This window comes from Rhinoderma darwinii, chromosome 4, assembly GCF_050947455.1.
Source record: "Rhinoderma darwinii isolate aRhiDar2 chromosome 4, aRhiDar2.hap1, whole genome shotgun sequence".
Lineage (NCBI taxonomy): Eukaryota > Metazoa > Chordata > Amphibia > Anura > Rhinodermatidae > Rhinoderma > Rhinoderma darwinii.
In genome coordinates, this window is record NC_134690.1 from 25,452,845 (window position 1) to 25,469,818 (window position 16,974).

The 16,974-nt window shown below is 38.6% G+C and overlaps 1 protein-coding gene across 4 annotated transcripts in view; it reads left to right on the forward strand.

Annotated features, from left to right (window-relative positions):
* LOC142759081 (cytochrome P450 2C23-like) overlaps window positions 1–16,974 on the forward strand; it is a 33,333-nt gene that overhangs the window by 13,518 nt on the left and 2,841 nt on the right. For 3 of the 4 annotated variants that reach the window (XM_075860927.1, XM_075860928.1, XM_075860929.1), the window contains exons 2-8: window positions 822–996; window positions 2,133–2,295; window positions 3,439–3,588; window positions 5,889–6,049; window positions 6,585–6,761; window positions 8,205–8,346; window positions 8,793–8,977. In XM_075860927.1, coding sequence (XP_075717042.1) covers window positions 822–996; window positions 2,133–2,295; window positions 3,439–3,588; window positions 5,889–6,049; window positions 6,585–6,761; window positions 8,205–8,346; window positions 8,793–8,977 — 1,153 coding nt within the window. The remainder of the gene's footprint in view (window positions 1–821; window positions 997–2,132; window positions 2,296–3,438; window positions 3,589–5,888; window positions 6,050–6,584; window positions 6,762–8,204; window positions 8,347–8,792; window positions 8,978–16,974) is intronic. The other variant, XM_075860930.1, reaches the window with a different exon arrangement.

Below are 16,974 nucleotides of genomic sequence, written 5' to 3' on the forward strand. Positions count from 1 at the left end.
CTTTGTACCGTTATATAGTAGATAGGTCCCCTTAGTGCCCCTATATAGTAGTTTATTCCCCCTTTGTGCCCATATATAATAGTTAGTCCCCTCTTTGTGCCCCTATATAGTAGTTAGGCTCCCTTGTGCTCTCCATATTGTAGTTAAGGTCCTTTTTTGAGCCAATTTTCTTTTTACCTAACTCCGTTCCCACGATGATCGGATAGATTCTCTGCCTGTTTCTACCGTTCGTGGCCCACATCACCGGTGCAGTGATGCGATTGTGTCACTTGCACTAGAACGCAGACATCCTCCCGATATCTAGTAGATAGTCAGGAGAACAGCAGCACTGCCACAAAAAATTATTCAGTGTGAAAGGACAGCTCCCCAAACATGGGTGGTGCACGCAGCAAAGAATCCCAGGTCCAAGGGAGACAATCAATATGCAATAGAAGAAAGGAACTGCAGTACTCAAGATAATCCACTGAAGTGTATTTGATTTATTCACCAAGCATAAAAACACTTGCAACGTTTCAACCCATGAATGTGTCTTTATCAAATCTAGTAGGCCACAGGCGTCAAATAGCCTGTGGCCTACAAGAATTAGTGGCGGAGCAGGGAGCCAATGGCTCTCTGCTCCATGGCTCGACAGATGCAGTTTGGTGTTTGCGCCATCCTCCAGTCCTCTGGAAGGTCAGTCCGACGCTGGGTTTATAGCTTAGTCGAAGAGCTCAGTTTTTCTTTCAGATGGACAGATCCAAAGGAATAACCATTATAGATGATAGCTTGTTATTCATTGCTGGTTTGTTTGCTCATACTTATATTTTGCTTCTCTTTTCTAGATTCACAATGGAACCCATCTTAATTCTTTTGTCTGTTATTGTCATCCTGTTTTTCGCCAATGTTTTCAAGAATCAAAAAAAGTACGCCAACTTTCCTCCTGGACCTAAACCTTTACTGATTATTGGAAACATGCACATAATCAACACATTAAAACCACAAAAATCCTTTATGGAGGTACAAATATAACTTGTATAGAAAGGTGAATTAAGACTTAATGAAATGACTTAAATTGGTGGTACGACTCTAAATTCTGTGTCGTTGCCCAGTTACTTGCACTTTTTGCATTTTTAAATGTTCGTGTGTAACTGTCTTTTATGATTCTGAATTAAATAATTTATGTATTTACGTTAGAAAATCTGATTCTATGCATGTCCCCTTATTATATGTTACGACATGTTTCTTCTTGGATGTGTTCGCATTCCTACTGAGACCTATTGAGTGGTGCCCACCCTTCCTTTATGGTTTTGTGTGAAATTATCATTTTAAGACTTTTGAGATTTTAGCTCTCAGGCTAATGGATTAGATTGTATGTAACTCTATGGCATACATAGACAGTGTACCCCTTAGCAGATATCAAAATACTGCCCTACTTATGATTATGGTTTACAATTCTACACCTCCCCATCACTGGGAAATCCTAGCTAGGCTTTCCTTCACATTGGGCAAAGATTGCGTTTGCTGCCCTAGCCCTGTATCTAAACACCCTGGCCAAGGCAGTGTGGCATATTAGTGCTACACCCCTGCCCAGCTACACCCCTTCCCTATCTTTCCATTCCTTGTAGAAGAAAAGGATGGTATAACCCTGCTAAAGGCAGCCGGAATGTTGTTTTTTGTAACTCTATACCTACGCAGGCAGGTGTGCAAGAGACGGGCACCTACCCCCGGCCAGACTCCCTGTCCGGACGCAAAATTAAAATTATCGCCTTTTCTTGTGCATAGATCCCCATCAGGCCTGGAAAGGTCTGCACCGCCACACCTACAACGTCCTGATGCCGGGCAGCGTTAGGACATTATATCTTGCCAGGCTTCAGGACCTTGTACGCCTTTCGATGTAGACCTTTGCCGGAGCCTGAAATGGGAGACTTAGGAACTCCAAGGCAGGCCCTCTGTTGGTGTCCTTCCACTCTGGGCCTAGTCGCATTCCTGCGACCACGATTGTTACGCCACTGTATGCAGGGGATTTGCTGCTCTTTATTAGATAAATATATTAAGATATTTTATAAGATTAAGTTGCACGACATGGTGATATAAAGGAGAGATTCATTTTAAGTGTATTTTTATGTTGGGCCTCGTGCTTATTCTGCTTTTAGATATCCAAGACGTACGGCACGATATTCAGCATCCAGTTGGGTACGGAAAAGTTTGTTGTACTGTGTGGTTATGACACGGTGAAAGATGCTCTCATCAACCACGCCGAAGAATTTGCTGGAAGGCCAGTGAGCGCAATCAGTTCTAGAACATCACAGGGATATGGTAAGGAGTATCCATAGGGAAAGCAGAGGCTGGAGTTTTACCCGACACTGGAACCCCAGCTGCCCCAAAAGACACGTAATAGTTTGTGAGACCCTCTTAAATATTTTGCATCCGAGCGCAGAAGCTTCATGTGCTCACGTGCAGCATCAGAGCACCTGAATTTTGGGGAATTTTGTGCACGGGAAAATGGAAAAGGTTAGTTAACTGTTTGGCTCCTATAGTGGTAATGTGGCTGGCACTTTGGGGGGTCATTGGCTGGAACTTAAGGGTCAATAACTAGCAGTTGTGGGGCAATGTGGTTGGCATTTATGCAGGCAGTAGTATTGTGGAGAATGTGGCCTTTTGGGGACTAGGTGTCTAATATTTATGGGGATACTTTGCGGTCACTTATGGAGAAGCTGTAGCTGTCACTGATATGAAGGCAGCATCGCTCTTACAGCTATGTGATTGACAGTGTTATGGGGCACTATGACTCGTATTGTTATGAGGACCCTGAAAAAGGTGTATACCTGTCCTATATGGCTGGGGAGGTTGTTCTCATTTCAGAATATTGGGGACTCTAATGGAACTGATTTTATTTATTGCAAATCCACACAATGTTTTCTTGAACTGTCACTGAATGTCTGTCTTTTACCACTGTCATTTTTAGGTCTAACATTTTGTGCTGATTAATTTTTAATTATGTCTTTATAGCAGTCTGAAGTCCTTTTTTTTTTTTTTTTATTTTTTTTTTACTGCATACAGTGTTATTATAGAGTGCAATGTATAAACGGTATGCAGTAAGCTCCTCAGCTCCCTCTAGTGGTGGCTGCAGGTGGACAGATAATATTTACCTCTGTCTATAAATGGTGTTAGGAGCTTTTTTTTTTTTTTTTTCATCAGAAAAACTAAGCTCTGACCTCCTATAAAAATATATTAAGTAATTTATCAGCACAGAATTGTTAAGTTATTTCAATTAAAATTATAAAAATAATATTCAAGGGTGAATATTAATTTCACGTGAGAAGATGGTAATCCAGGCTAGATGGTAGTATGGTGGGGACATGAGAAAATCTACATTTCCAATAAAATCTTTGATATTATACCAGAATTATATAATAAAAACATAATTTTGGTGCAGTAACCTGTTCTCATTTTATTCAGGTATACTTTTTTCAAATGGAGAGAACTGGAAAGTGATGAGAAGATTTACACTCTCAACATTACGAGATTATGGAATGGGGAAGAGGGGTATAGAAGACAAGATTACTGAGGAATGTGAATGCTTAATGCAGAATTTTAGATCTTATGGAGGTAAATATCTTCATATTCTATGATATTAAAGAGCTTTATAAAATAAAAAAAGGCTACTGCTTTTTGCTTTTTTTTTTTTATTTTTTTGCAAAAACAGCGCCACTCATGTCCATGGCTGTATCTGGTACTGCAGCTTATCCTCATTTGAGTGAATACCAGACAGATCTCATGGACAAGAGTGGCGCAGGTTATGAGGTCAAGTAGACACTTTATTTATATATTATATACTGTATCCAGCTTTAATAAAAATGTTGTCAAGGTAATAATACAAATATATAGAATAGCATAAAGATTGGGGAATGGACAGCATCACTTTGGATTTCTGTGGCTCTACTTTTTTTCTGATACATTTTTCAATGTGAAGGTCTTGAAGTTTCCGCCACTGCTCTAGTTGTCTTGTGATTGGCTAAAAACAAGTAGACCAGAACTCCAATGCTCCCATGACTCCTGTCTGCCTATTTTGTAAAGGGGCGCTGACCAATCCATATAGGAAGTTACGAGAAAAATGTAGGTCAGTGGCAGAATTCTAAAGGAAACAGTGGGAAATGTAAGAGTCTCATTGTCCGATGTTTTTGAATATTTACCATTTAATATGTTTGTCTTTATGCTATGAATATGTTGGCTCTATATAGATAAAGATCACAAATATTTTTGACATTGTTGTCACATATGCACCTACATTGCCACTTCAACCACTTCAAGTTGTCCAAGATGCCACCATTTAATGCCCAGTTGCCCGTATTCTGCACACAATGTACTTGAATAAGCTGAACTCTGCTGTTTAAAAGTTAAAGATCACAAAATAGGGGGGAAATGCCATAAAACAATAAAAGACCCATTATTCACCTGACAAACCCGCAGCCGCTCCGGTGCTCCCCACCATTTTTTGCTGTCATTGTTGCAGCAAACACATGATTGTATACCCAACCTAAGTCATCACTGGCCTTAGTTGTTGCATGCCGTATACCACTAAGGCCAGTGATTGGTTGCAGGTATAACGTGGGTATACGGTCACGTAATCGCTGCAGTACTGTCATTAAAGAGCGGCAGGAGCACCGGAGCGACTGCGCTAGAATGCCGGGAGATCTGTAAGGTATTTTATGGGTCTATTATTGTTTTATGCCACCCCCCTCCTCACTTTTATTTCAGCATTTTTAGGTGACTATCCAATTTAAAGACCTTGACACACCACAGACATTGGTGCCATATCACTAGGATATTCCACTAATGTCTGATCTGTGGGGTCTGTCTATGGTCGTCCATGTGGCCTCCCAGAAAAAAGCAAAACTGATCCTACAGGAGATGAAATGTCACAAACTTTAGTTGATTTTTCTAGTGAACAGCGGTGGTTACAATGGTTAAACCTCCACACATCGTGTCTTAGACTGGATTTACACGAGCATGTTCGATCCGTAAAGGACGGAAAGTATTTCGGCCGCCATTCCCGGAGCGAACACACTGCAGGGAGCCGGGCTCCTAGCATCATAGTTATGTATGATGCTAGGAGTCCCTGCCTCGCCGCGGGGCAACTGTCCCGTACTGAAAACCTGTTTTCAGTACGGGACAGTAGTTCCACGGCGAGGCAGGGACTCCTAGCGTTGTACATAACTATGATGCTAGGAGCCCGGCTCCCTGCAGTGTGTTCGGTCTGGGAATTGCGGCCGAAATACGTTCAGTCCTTTACGGACCGAACATGCTCGTGTGAATCCAGCTGTATGTTCACACGGCTTATTTTCGGCCATTTTGCGGGCCCGAGAAAAAGAAGTGCATGTCACTTCTTGAACCGTTTTTGGAGCCGTTTTTCATTGACTCAATAGAAAAACAGCCGTGAAAAACGCTAGTTAGTAAAAAAACAGCTGAAAATCAGGAGCTGTTTTCCCTTGAAAACAGCTCCATATTTTCAGACGTTTTTGGTTAAGCGTGTGAACATACCCTTAGTGATATGTCACCAATCGTCTACGGTGATCCGACACCTTTAACTTCGCAACAAAAACCAATGGTCCACGTTTAGTAAGCTATTTAAGCCAGGTTTTGGTGTAAATTGCACCCAAAAATTTAGCAAATGGTAACCTGGATCAAATTTGGGCATAATTTAAACTTTTCTAGTTACTTGGCATAGATTTTCATTTTCTGGTTCTTAGACACTTGAAATGCACCTAATTTATTAAGAAACGGGAGCCTGTTATGAAACTTGGCGCTCTACTATGGTGTAAGAAAGGACAGTCTTAGTACATGTGGATAAATACGTTTTGTAATTTAATCATATCCGTAATATTCTATATATTTTGTTCTATTTGCAGGAAAACCCTTTGATAACCAAAACATCATAAACACGGCTGTCGCCAACATAATCGTGTCCATATTGCTGGATCATAGATTTGACTATGATGATCCTACAATACTGAAGCTCATGAGATTAATCAATGAAAATATCAGGGTTGTCGGAAGTGTTATGATCAGGGTAAGTATTCTCCTATCGCTGGCAGATGATCTTGAAGAAAATGCCCATACACGGATGGGGGAAGAGCCAGGTTCCCTTTTGTTCAGTCAATATTAAAGCGTATCTGTCGTGTTTCCTGTGCAGAAAGAGGGGAAGACACTGATAATGGAGCATCTTTTCTTGGAACTTTGTCATGTCATTCATCTGTTATTCCTCCTGGAAATGTATAAATAAATTGACAACTAGGTGTTTCTATTCTCCTTGTCAGCAGGGTGTGTCTTTACACAGTCTGACATTGTCCAATCAGTGCTGATATTGCCAGAGTGTGAAGTGACACCCAATGATAAGGGGAATAGTAACGCCCAGTTGTTAATTTATACCTATATTTCCAGGAGGAATAAGAGAGGACACAAAGTTCTAAGAAAAGATGCATCGGAATAGTTTTTTTTTATGGGGCCCACTGGATATATTTGTCTCATATATGTAGAACCACAGATTTCTTACATATACCTGTGTTTGAACAAACCATGTCAACAAATTCTGCTCTTATTTAAAGCTGTACAACAGTTTTCCTTCGCTGATCGGCTGGTTACCTGGAAGCCATAGAAGGATTTTTGAAAACCACAAAGAGATGCAGAACTTTGTAAAAGACACATTCACAAGGAAAAAAAAAGAACTGGATGTGAACAATCAGAGGAATCTCGTTGATTCTTTTCTTGCTAAACAACAAGAGGTACAGTATTTCCAGGTTATATACAGTGAGACAACCGCTTTACTAAGACCACTTCCTATAAAGACCAGATTTGTCACTGATGTATTTGTTATTACATTATAGACTATATACAGTTGTCCTCTTAAAACACTACACGACCACCCTTTATTCTGACCTGTAACCACATTTTTTTTAACAGGTTCTTTGCTAGCAGAGGGAGACAGGAGGTTGCCTAAAGAGGGGTGAGGAGGGAGCGGCCAGGCCTTGAATTTCTTCTCTTGGCTTCTCCTTTCCTGCACTTCTGCAGCCCCTGACTGCATGAAGAGCAGGGGATTGAGGCGCTTCTTACTGAAGTATGGGAGTTGCCAAGCTTTGTGTGCAGCTGATGTCATACTGAACATGCACAGAGTTCAGCGCACACGATAAGCTGGAGCACAGTCTGCCACTAACTGTTGATAAAAAAGCCATAATTTGGAGCAAAACATGTTAGCCATGCTGAATAGAAAGAGAAGGGCGTAATGAGGAGATGGGGAGCCATGCTGGAGATTGAGAGGGCAGCAATGCTGGGGACTGCTGCAAAGGGAGCCATGCTGGAGTCTGAGGGGTGGGAATACATGCTGGGGATTGAGGCGAGGGCAACCATGCTGGGGACTAAGCAAAGGGGAGACCTGTTGGGCACAGAGAAGAAATGTGGTGCCATACTGAGCACTGAGACTATCCCAATTCCACTACTGTATGTAATTGTCCCATATAATGTTTAGTTTTCACCAGCTGATGGCAGGAGAAGAGCTGACAGGGATGAGCCAGGAAAGTATTCAGGAGTTCGAGGGCACAAGGGGGTGATTTTAACCCAGTAACTCCTCTTGTGTATGCCTATCTATATCTATCTATCTATCCTCTGCCTGCCTGCCTGCCTGCCTGCCTGCCGTGGTAGCAGCCGCTACTGGTGCCTGAGGGGGAACAAAGTCTACTTTAGCGTATGCTACATATGTAGCACCTGGCAGGTCGGGGGACCCGTTACAGATTTTGCATTGGGCTCTGGAACTTCAAATTTCTCCTATCTATCGAAAAAAACAAACATACAATCAACTATCTATCCTTTTTAAATGGGTTTTCCCATGAAAGACATTCATATTGATTATACCCCCTCACAAATTCTTTATCTCCGATAGACAATAAAAGGGGTGGGGAGGATGTTACAGTGGTTTCTACCTCCAACAATCACATATTTATGATATATCAAACTGATGCCATGCCATAATTGCTGTTTATGGGCGACAAAATGTATTTAATTTTTCTGTAAATATTTCCCATTGTAAAAAGTAATTGTTAATTAACAGTTTGTGGGCATTCTCACAATAATTACTGAAACTCTGGGTATCATATTGACCGGCTAAAGCTCTGGGCTGGGTGATGCAAATAAATCTAATTCTTTATAATATTTTTTAAATTTATCTCATAAAGGCAAAACCAGAATCTACTTTATATTACCACAATAAAAACCTAGGCATGCTGGTCAGCAACCTGTTTGCTGCTGGAATGGAGACCACTTCAACCACTCTGCGCTGGGGCCTAATGTTAATGATGAAATATCCTGAAATCCAAAGTAAGTAACAAATAGAAGACCTTGGTCTTCTAAACACTATTTTGTCTTGTTGACGATATTTGCATGCAACTAATTTTTACTTCTACAATTTGGCATAGAGATCTTTATTGAAATATGCATATTTGAATATATGTATATAGTATATTACATTAATAGTAATGTACAGATAGTAAGTATATATATTTTTTTACTTTCTATAGTATATACATTCTATCTATTATAGTTTAGGCATGTTTACATAAGTAGCTAAAAGGATTTTCTAATTTTTGAGACACAGTAATGGGCACTATAAGCACCCCATAATAAAGTACACTCTATTTTCTGAATTCATGTTTGGTAATGTTCTGGCTTAAGGTATTATGGCTACTGCTACTACTACTTTACTACTATTATTATTGCTATAATACTGAATTATAACTCCCAATATGTCTCATTTTACATAACAGAAAAAGTACAATGTGAAATTGAAAATGTTGTTGGATCAGCTCAACCACAAATAGAACATAGGAAAGAGATGCCATATACAGATGCTGTCATTCATGAAATTCAAAGATTTGGTGACATTGTACCTGGAAGCCTCCCACATGCAACAACTAAAGATATCACATTTAGGGGTTATTTTCTTCCAAAGGTGAGATTGTTTGCTTGTTTTTTAGTCAAATACTGTGCTTTAAGATTCTGGACACTATTTAAAAATAAGAATTGGCAATTACATATTGCTTTACATTGTAATGATATTGATGTGCCCTAATTCACTGTTATAGAATGGTTTCTATATTATAACATTTAGTGATGCACACGGTTATGGTCCAGCTAAGCTCTTCCCATGGCAGGAAACTGTAAAATGCTCTAGTATGAGGGGCTTCATCAATGTAAAGTGATGTAATTACTCCGTGTAGAATGCTCCCATTGATTCTTGACATTCTCCCATGGATTTCATACAAAGGCATACAGAGACTTTGCTTTTCTTGTTTTTTTTTGTTTTTTTACATTAAGGTTTTTATTACGTTTCTAAGCATACAAAAACCAGTAATGAAATGCAAAAGCAATACACATATATTACATATCACAATCTAATAAAAAAAGAATAATGATTCTTGCCAACCCCTCCCCCCCCCTAAAAAAAACAAAACAAAAAAAACCACAAACATTATTTTTTTTTAAACATAAAAAAAACCCAAAAAAACCAGAATGTAAATAAGACCGTCAGGAGTATAAACCGCAGTTAATGAATTATTTCAAATCTCTAACAAAAGAACTCCATATATTTCCGTATCTTGAAACTCGATCCATTTCTACCATGTTTTGTAATATTTGTCATAACCACCTTTTATCGAAGAGGTCAGATTTTCCATTAGCATTACTTCATTAACCTTAGTAATACACTGACCTATAGTGGGAGCTGTGTTTTGGGTTTTTTTCCCCACAAAATTGGAATACATTGTCTTGCTGCCAAAACTAAAATGCAGAGCAATGAATGCTTGTATGTTTTGATTGGTACATTGCAGTGATGAAGCAAAAATAGTGCAGTGTCTGCTGGAACGGTCTCCTCTGTTACTTCCCCTATCACCCACCTTATTTTCACCCAAAAAGATCACTTTGGACACGACCCAAAAATATGTAGACGAGTACCCTCCGCCTCATTACATCTGTAACGCATAGAAAGATTGTATGTAATCGAGATGTGACTCTATACGATCTGGTCAGTATTCTCTAACTCGTCTCTTGATATCGAGAACTAATAGACTATTTATGTAAGAATAAGAGTCCGCTGTGCCGGAGATAAGGATAGTTCCAAATCTGTTTCCCATTTAAGAAGATATGGTGGAGGCGATTGATCAGGAGGATTTTGAAGCAACGAGTAAATCATGGATAGTCTGTCTTAATAATCCTGAACCTACACAAAGGGCCTCAAATGGTGTTTCTGTACCTCTAAATAATAAGCTTTGAGTTAGAGAGGTATAAAAGTAGCGAAGTTGGTGTACTCTCCAAGGACCTATTGGACTATGATCTTCAATAGAGAAAAAAAGTCGGACATATAATAAGATTAAAAACACAAAAAATGGCCATACTCACAAATTGGGCAGGTATAATCCCAACAGGACGCAGCCAGGTCAAAAATACACGATTATACACTATTCATTTACTTTTTATTACACATCCCATGCACCACACGCCACTCCCCTCAAGACTAGTGGGAGTGGCTATTATTATTTAACACACCTGAGCACTTTCCTTCAGCAGCACTTTTTACCTGGCTGCAGATGCACGGAATTTGATATTAGAGATCCATAGTCGACAGATTGGATCTTCTAAACCAGGTACAAAGCGAGGATTCCCCAAAATAGGATACAGAGAAGAGTATGTTGGCAAAAATTATTTCCTCACCACCATATTCGAGCAACAAGCCAGTGTTGCCCCTATAGTTGGATGGGATTGCAAATCTTTTAGGTATTTAGGTTCAATCCATGGGGAAGCCATAAGTGGGATTTTTGTAAAAGATTGCTCTAAGCCAATGCAAGGTTTTACTTTCATATGTCTACACCAATCCAATACCCGAAATAGATAGGTAGCTAAATAGTATGATTTTATTTTAGGGAGGGTAAGTCCTCCTCTCTCCCTTGATCTACACAATAGTGGATCTCCTATCCGTGGAACCTTCACTGGCAAACAAAGGTAGTCTGTATAGCTTTGATTGTTTTAAAAAAATGAATTAATTTGGAGTGTCTGAAATAGATATAAAATATGTGGTAATGTACACATTTTAAAATTAATATAACGTCCCAACCAAGTAAACGCTCCCTTTGTCCATCTATTACTATCCAATTGAATATTAGACAAGAGGGGAAGAAGATTCAGTCTGTAAAGGTCTTTAGTGTTTAGTGGAAGAAGCACCCCCAGATATTTCATGGCCTTATTATTCCATTTAAAAGTAAATGTAATACTCTTCACCGTTGTAGATGGGAGATTAACATTCATGACCTCCGATTTGGTAAAGTTAATCTTAAAGTTAGATAATTGGGAAAACCGATTTAAATTCTTGAATAAGATTCGGAATTGAAATAATTGGATTGGTCACAAAAAATAGAAGATCATCAGCATATGCAGCTACCTTATCTTCTCGTGATCCTGTACGTATCCCTGTTATGTCAGGGTGTGCCCGTATTTGTCTCAGGAAAGGTTCCAACGACAAATATCCCGGACTCTCGCTGACGGGCCACTATATAAGGACATTATCCATTTAAAGAGGCTCTGTCACCAGATTTTGCAACCCCTATCTGCTATTGCAGCAGATCGGCGCTGCAATGTAGATTACAGTAATGTTTTTATTTTTAAAAAACGAGCATTTTTGGCCAAGTTATGACCATTTTTGTATTTATGCAAATGAGGCTTGCAAAAGTACAACTGGGCGTGTTGAAAAGTAAAAGTACAACTGGGCGTGTATTATGTGCGTACATCGGGGCGTGTTTACTACTTTTACTAGCTGGGCGTTGTGTATAGAAGTATCATCCACTTCTCTTCAGAACGCCCAGCTTCTGGCAGTGCAGACACAGCCGTGTTCTCCAGAGATCACGCTGTGACGTCGCTCACAGGTCCTGCATCGTGTCGGCACCAGAGGCTACAGATGATTCTGCAGCAGCATCAGCGTTTGCAGGTAAGTCGATATAGCTACTTACCTGCAAATGCTGATGCTGCTGCAGAATCAACTGTAGCCTCTGGTGCCGACACGATGCAGGACCTGTGAGTGACGTCACAGATCTGCACTGCCAGAAGCTGGGCGTTGTGAAGAGAAGTGGATGATACTTCTCATCAGAACAGCCAGCTAGTAAAAGTAGTAAACACGCCCCGATGTACGCACATAATACACGCCCAGTTGTACTTTTACTTTTCTACACGCCCAGTTGTACTTTTGCAAGCCTCATTTGCATAAATACGAAAATGGTCATAACTTGGCCAAAAATGCTCGTTTTTTAAAAATAAAAACGTTACTGTAATGTACATTGCAGCGCCGATCTGCTGCAATAGCAGATAGGGGCTGCAAAATCTGGTGACAGAGCCTCTTTAATAGTGGTATCAGTCTATTAGATAGAATTTGGGCAAATAATTTAATATCAACGTTTAATAACGAAATTGGAAGATAATTACCACATTGGGTAAGGTCCTTCCCTGACTTTGGGATTACCGTAATATACGCCCTGAGCGAGTCGTTTGGGAATGTATCTGTTAGTAGTATGGAATTAAAAGCTCTGATTAGGTATGGGCTTAGGGAAGATAGAAATTTTCTATAGTAAGGGACAGTAAATCCGTCGGGACCTGGCGCCTTTGTCTTGTGGGTATCTTCTATTGCGCATAGTAATTCCTGCTCCGTAATTAAGTTTTCCAACGCATCTGTTACTTCAGATTTTAGACATGGGAGGCCCGACTCCAGGATGTATTTCCGGACCCAAGATTGAAATTCTATTGATTCTGTAGCAGAATTTTTTTCGTTTGAGTATAGAGCTAAATAAAAATCTCGGAAATCAGATGCTATCTCTGATGGGAGGTTGGATCTAGGCTTATTTGGGGTAGCTATTTGTGATACATATGTACTTGCTTGTTGTAGGTGCAATGCTTTGGCCATTGACTTACTGTTTTTGTTACTATATTTGTAAACATTTCTTCTACATTTGGAGAGGGTAGGTCTTCCTTTGGACAAAAGCAAAGTACTTAATTCCTCGCGTTTCCTAAGTAATGATATCGTAATCTCATTATCATATGACTGTCTATGAGAAAGTTCTAATTCTTTGATTTGTGCCAGTAGAGTATTAGTAGCTAAAGAGCGTTCTTTTTTTTAACTTTGTACTTTGTTTAATAAAGAGCCCTCTGATCAAACATTTATGAATTTCCCAAAGTATACCTGGATCTACACCCCTTTATCGTTGAGCAGGAAGAATTCCATGATTGGTCAATATCTTCAGCTATTATCTCATCCTCTAGTATTCTTGAGAAAAAGATAAAAAAGAAGAGAAAACGGCGCTCCTCTTGGTTAGTTGTGCAGTGTCGCCAGCACAACTTGATTTTGTAGCTTGTATACACTCGGTCACACTGTGCTTGCCTCTGGAGCCATAACCGCATGGGATAAATTTGTATCAGGAATTCGTTTCCTCGTGGTTCTGAAGTAATGCAAACTTGGAAGAAAAAATTGCTCTTCTGAATGGGCGCTCAGGTGTGAATTGAACTAGTATTTTCACAAAATCGTCGGAGTTTGATACAACGATTTTATTCAATATGCTATTAAAACAAATAAAAATTCAGTTGCTGCAACGCGTTTCAACCACGCACTGTGGTCTTCATCAGGCATATAAATGTTACTAAAATACATCATCTTATATACTCTTATCATGTCATTCACTTCCAGGTTAAACTGTCAAGGTGAAGGTTCATTATGGGCATTTCAACACAGGTGCGTGTGTTTTTTTAACTCTCCTCACTCCAATTTGCTCTTAATTGCCGTTTCTATAATTTTCTATTTTGAACGATCTACCTTCTATCAGATCATAGATATTTTTTAGGTTTATTGTGAGAAAAGATTGATTTTTTATATGTATATATGTTTATGTGCAGAGAACTGTATGCTTCAAGAGTCCACGTCCATGCGCTCTCGCCGCTCACAGACAATGTGAGTAATATTTGTCTATTCAATAGTTCATATTTATTCTTTCTAATTATTTTAATGCTGTCCTTTTTTAAAAAAAAGAGATAACCATATTCCTATAAAACTATAAAAAATGCTTCTAAATTTATTGCTGTTCATATGAATCTTTTAATTTTTCAATTGTCTGGAGCCGACCACTCTTGTTTTTTGTATTTAATTCAAAAGGAGATATTCCCATTGTGAAACAGTGGTTATTATTTGTTCTTTGTAGATATATTAGATTCAGTTCAATCCTATTATTTTGGATACAAATTTAATCGTTTTGTAATAGGTCGTTCTTCCAGCTATATTATTATGCATTCTTGTTCGCCAATTCTTTATTTGTGATAATATAGCTGGAATAATAATGATAAAGAATTAGCGAACAAGAATGCATAATAATATAGCTGGAAGAACGACCTATTACAAAACGATTAAATTTGTATCCAAAATAATAGGATTGAACTGAATCTAATATATCTACAAAGAACAAATAATAACCACTGTTTCACAATGGGAATATCTCCTTTTGAATTAAATACAAAAAACAAGAGTGGCCGGCTCCAGACATTTGAAAAATTAAAAGATTCATATGAACAGCAATAAATTTAGAAGCATTTTTTATAGTTTTATAGGAATATGGTTATCTCTTTTTTTTAAAAAAAGAACAGCATTAAAATAATTAGAATAAATATGAACTATTGAATAGACAAATATTACTCACATTGTCTGTGAGCGGCGAGAGGGCATGGACGTTGACTCTTGAAGCATACAGTTCTCTGTAAATAAACATATATACATATAAAAAATCAATCTTTTCTCACAATAAACCTAAAAAATATCTATGATCTGATAGAAGGTAGATCGTTCAAAATAGAAAATTATAGAAACGGCAATTAAGAGCAAATTGGAGTGAGGAGAGTTAAAAAAACACACGCACCTGTGTTGAAACGCCCATAATGAACCTTCACCTTGACAGTTTAACCTGGAAGTGAATGACATGATAAGAGTATATAAGATGATGTATTTTAGTAACATTTATATGCCTGATGAAGACCACAGTGCGTGGTTGAAACGCGTTGCAACAACTGAATTTTTATTTGTTTTAATAGCATATTGAATAAAATTGTTGCATCAAACTCCGACGATTTTGTGAAAATACTAGTTCAATTCACAACTGAGCGCCCATTCAGAAGAGCAATTTTTTCTTCCAAGTTTGCAACTCATCCTCTAGTAATAAGAGGTTAAGCTTCCATTGCCACTGGAAAGATATCGGCAATTTTAGTAAGATGGTCATTGTAATTAGAGCATGATCTGAAAAAGTTATTGTGTCTATTGTAGTATCTGGCAGGGATGGCAAATTTTGGTGTTTTGATAAGGAATAGATCCAGTTTGGAATATAAATTATGTGCTGTGGAATAAAATGAGTAATCCCGTTCTGCAGGATGTAATAGACGCCATGTGTCCACCAATTGGTGATCATGCTATAATTGTCTAATATGCTGACGTTGGAAGAATGACATAGCTGACAAACTTGTCGACACATCCAAATTTGGTTCTAGTTCTACATTAAAATCCCCACCCATAACTATAGTTCCCTCTCCAAACTCCTCCAGTGTCTCCAAACAAGATGCCACTACCTTCCCCTGTCCAACGTTTGGTAAATAGATAGTGGCAAAGGTAAAGAGCTGGGAAGCAATGGCACCCTTTAGAAGAAGCATTCTACAATCACCATCAATCCGTGAGTCAAGAAATACCCATTGTAGGGAGTGAGATATCAGAATACTAGTTCCTCTGGATTTTGTATCTGGTGTATAACTGTGGTAGGCCTTGGGGAACCATCGGTTTGTTAGGTTAAATTGTTTTTGCTCACACCAGTGGGTTTCTTGTAGAAAAACCACCTGTAATTTTTAATCTTTTTTCCTTCAGCATATTCATTAGGATTGACCGTTTCTCCGGGCTATGAAGACCCTCTACATTAAGTAATCCTACCATTAGGTCTGTCTGCATGGTTGAAGACTGGATTCCCAAGGATTAACCTATTTAGAGAGAAAAAAAATAAAAAACACAAAACAAAAGAACCGCAAAGAAAATACAAAAACCAAAAAACACTGTATGCCCAAAGGCAGTTCCTCTGAAGTTTACGGAGAAAAAAAACCTCAAAACAAGTTGAGGAGGCGTTGAAAGACCTAACTCCGCGGAGCTCCAATGGCGAAAGCATTTAATCTTTTATAGCCTTAATCTATTTTAATATCAACCAAAATCAGATTATCATATAAGGAAATATAAATGTTGAAATTAGTATTATTCTTAGAGTACACTTCTTTGGAAATATATCATAAATTCTAATTAGATCTAGCAATTCTATATTTCCCAGCGGAAGATATAACCCTAAATTTAATCATCCAGGTTATTTTTCCATTCTGATCAAAGACTTGGCTTTTCTGTATGAATACCACAGATAAAAACAAAAATTGCTACAAGCTCTATCAGATGCCATATTATCAAGGTATTTTCTCCTAGAATAATTGCAGGATAACGCCAAGGTAGTGTGCTGAACTGAAGCAGTGTACGGCAGCACATGGAGTGTGTGTATGGCTCTATGGTACAGAACTCTTATAAGCATATAAAGTGGGCCAGACCAATGAGTAAGGAGATAAAATACTATCTTTATTTAAATCATGATATAGTAATCTCAAATTTAAATAAAAGAGTCAGCGCAAAGAAAAAGTTAGGTATCCTGAGAAAGTAATCACATAAAGCTGAAAGCACAACAATTATCCGTGACAACGTCCTCTGTCTATATATTATTTTATATTTCCATCCTTGATAGTCACTATTTATATGGGTAGTGTATGCACCTCTGGGTTCCCAACTATCAAAAAAACAGGGATCCCTTGATGGTTGTACAGTGATTTCATCCATCCAAAAGAGGAGGGGATGTATGCGTGTGG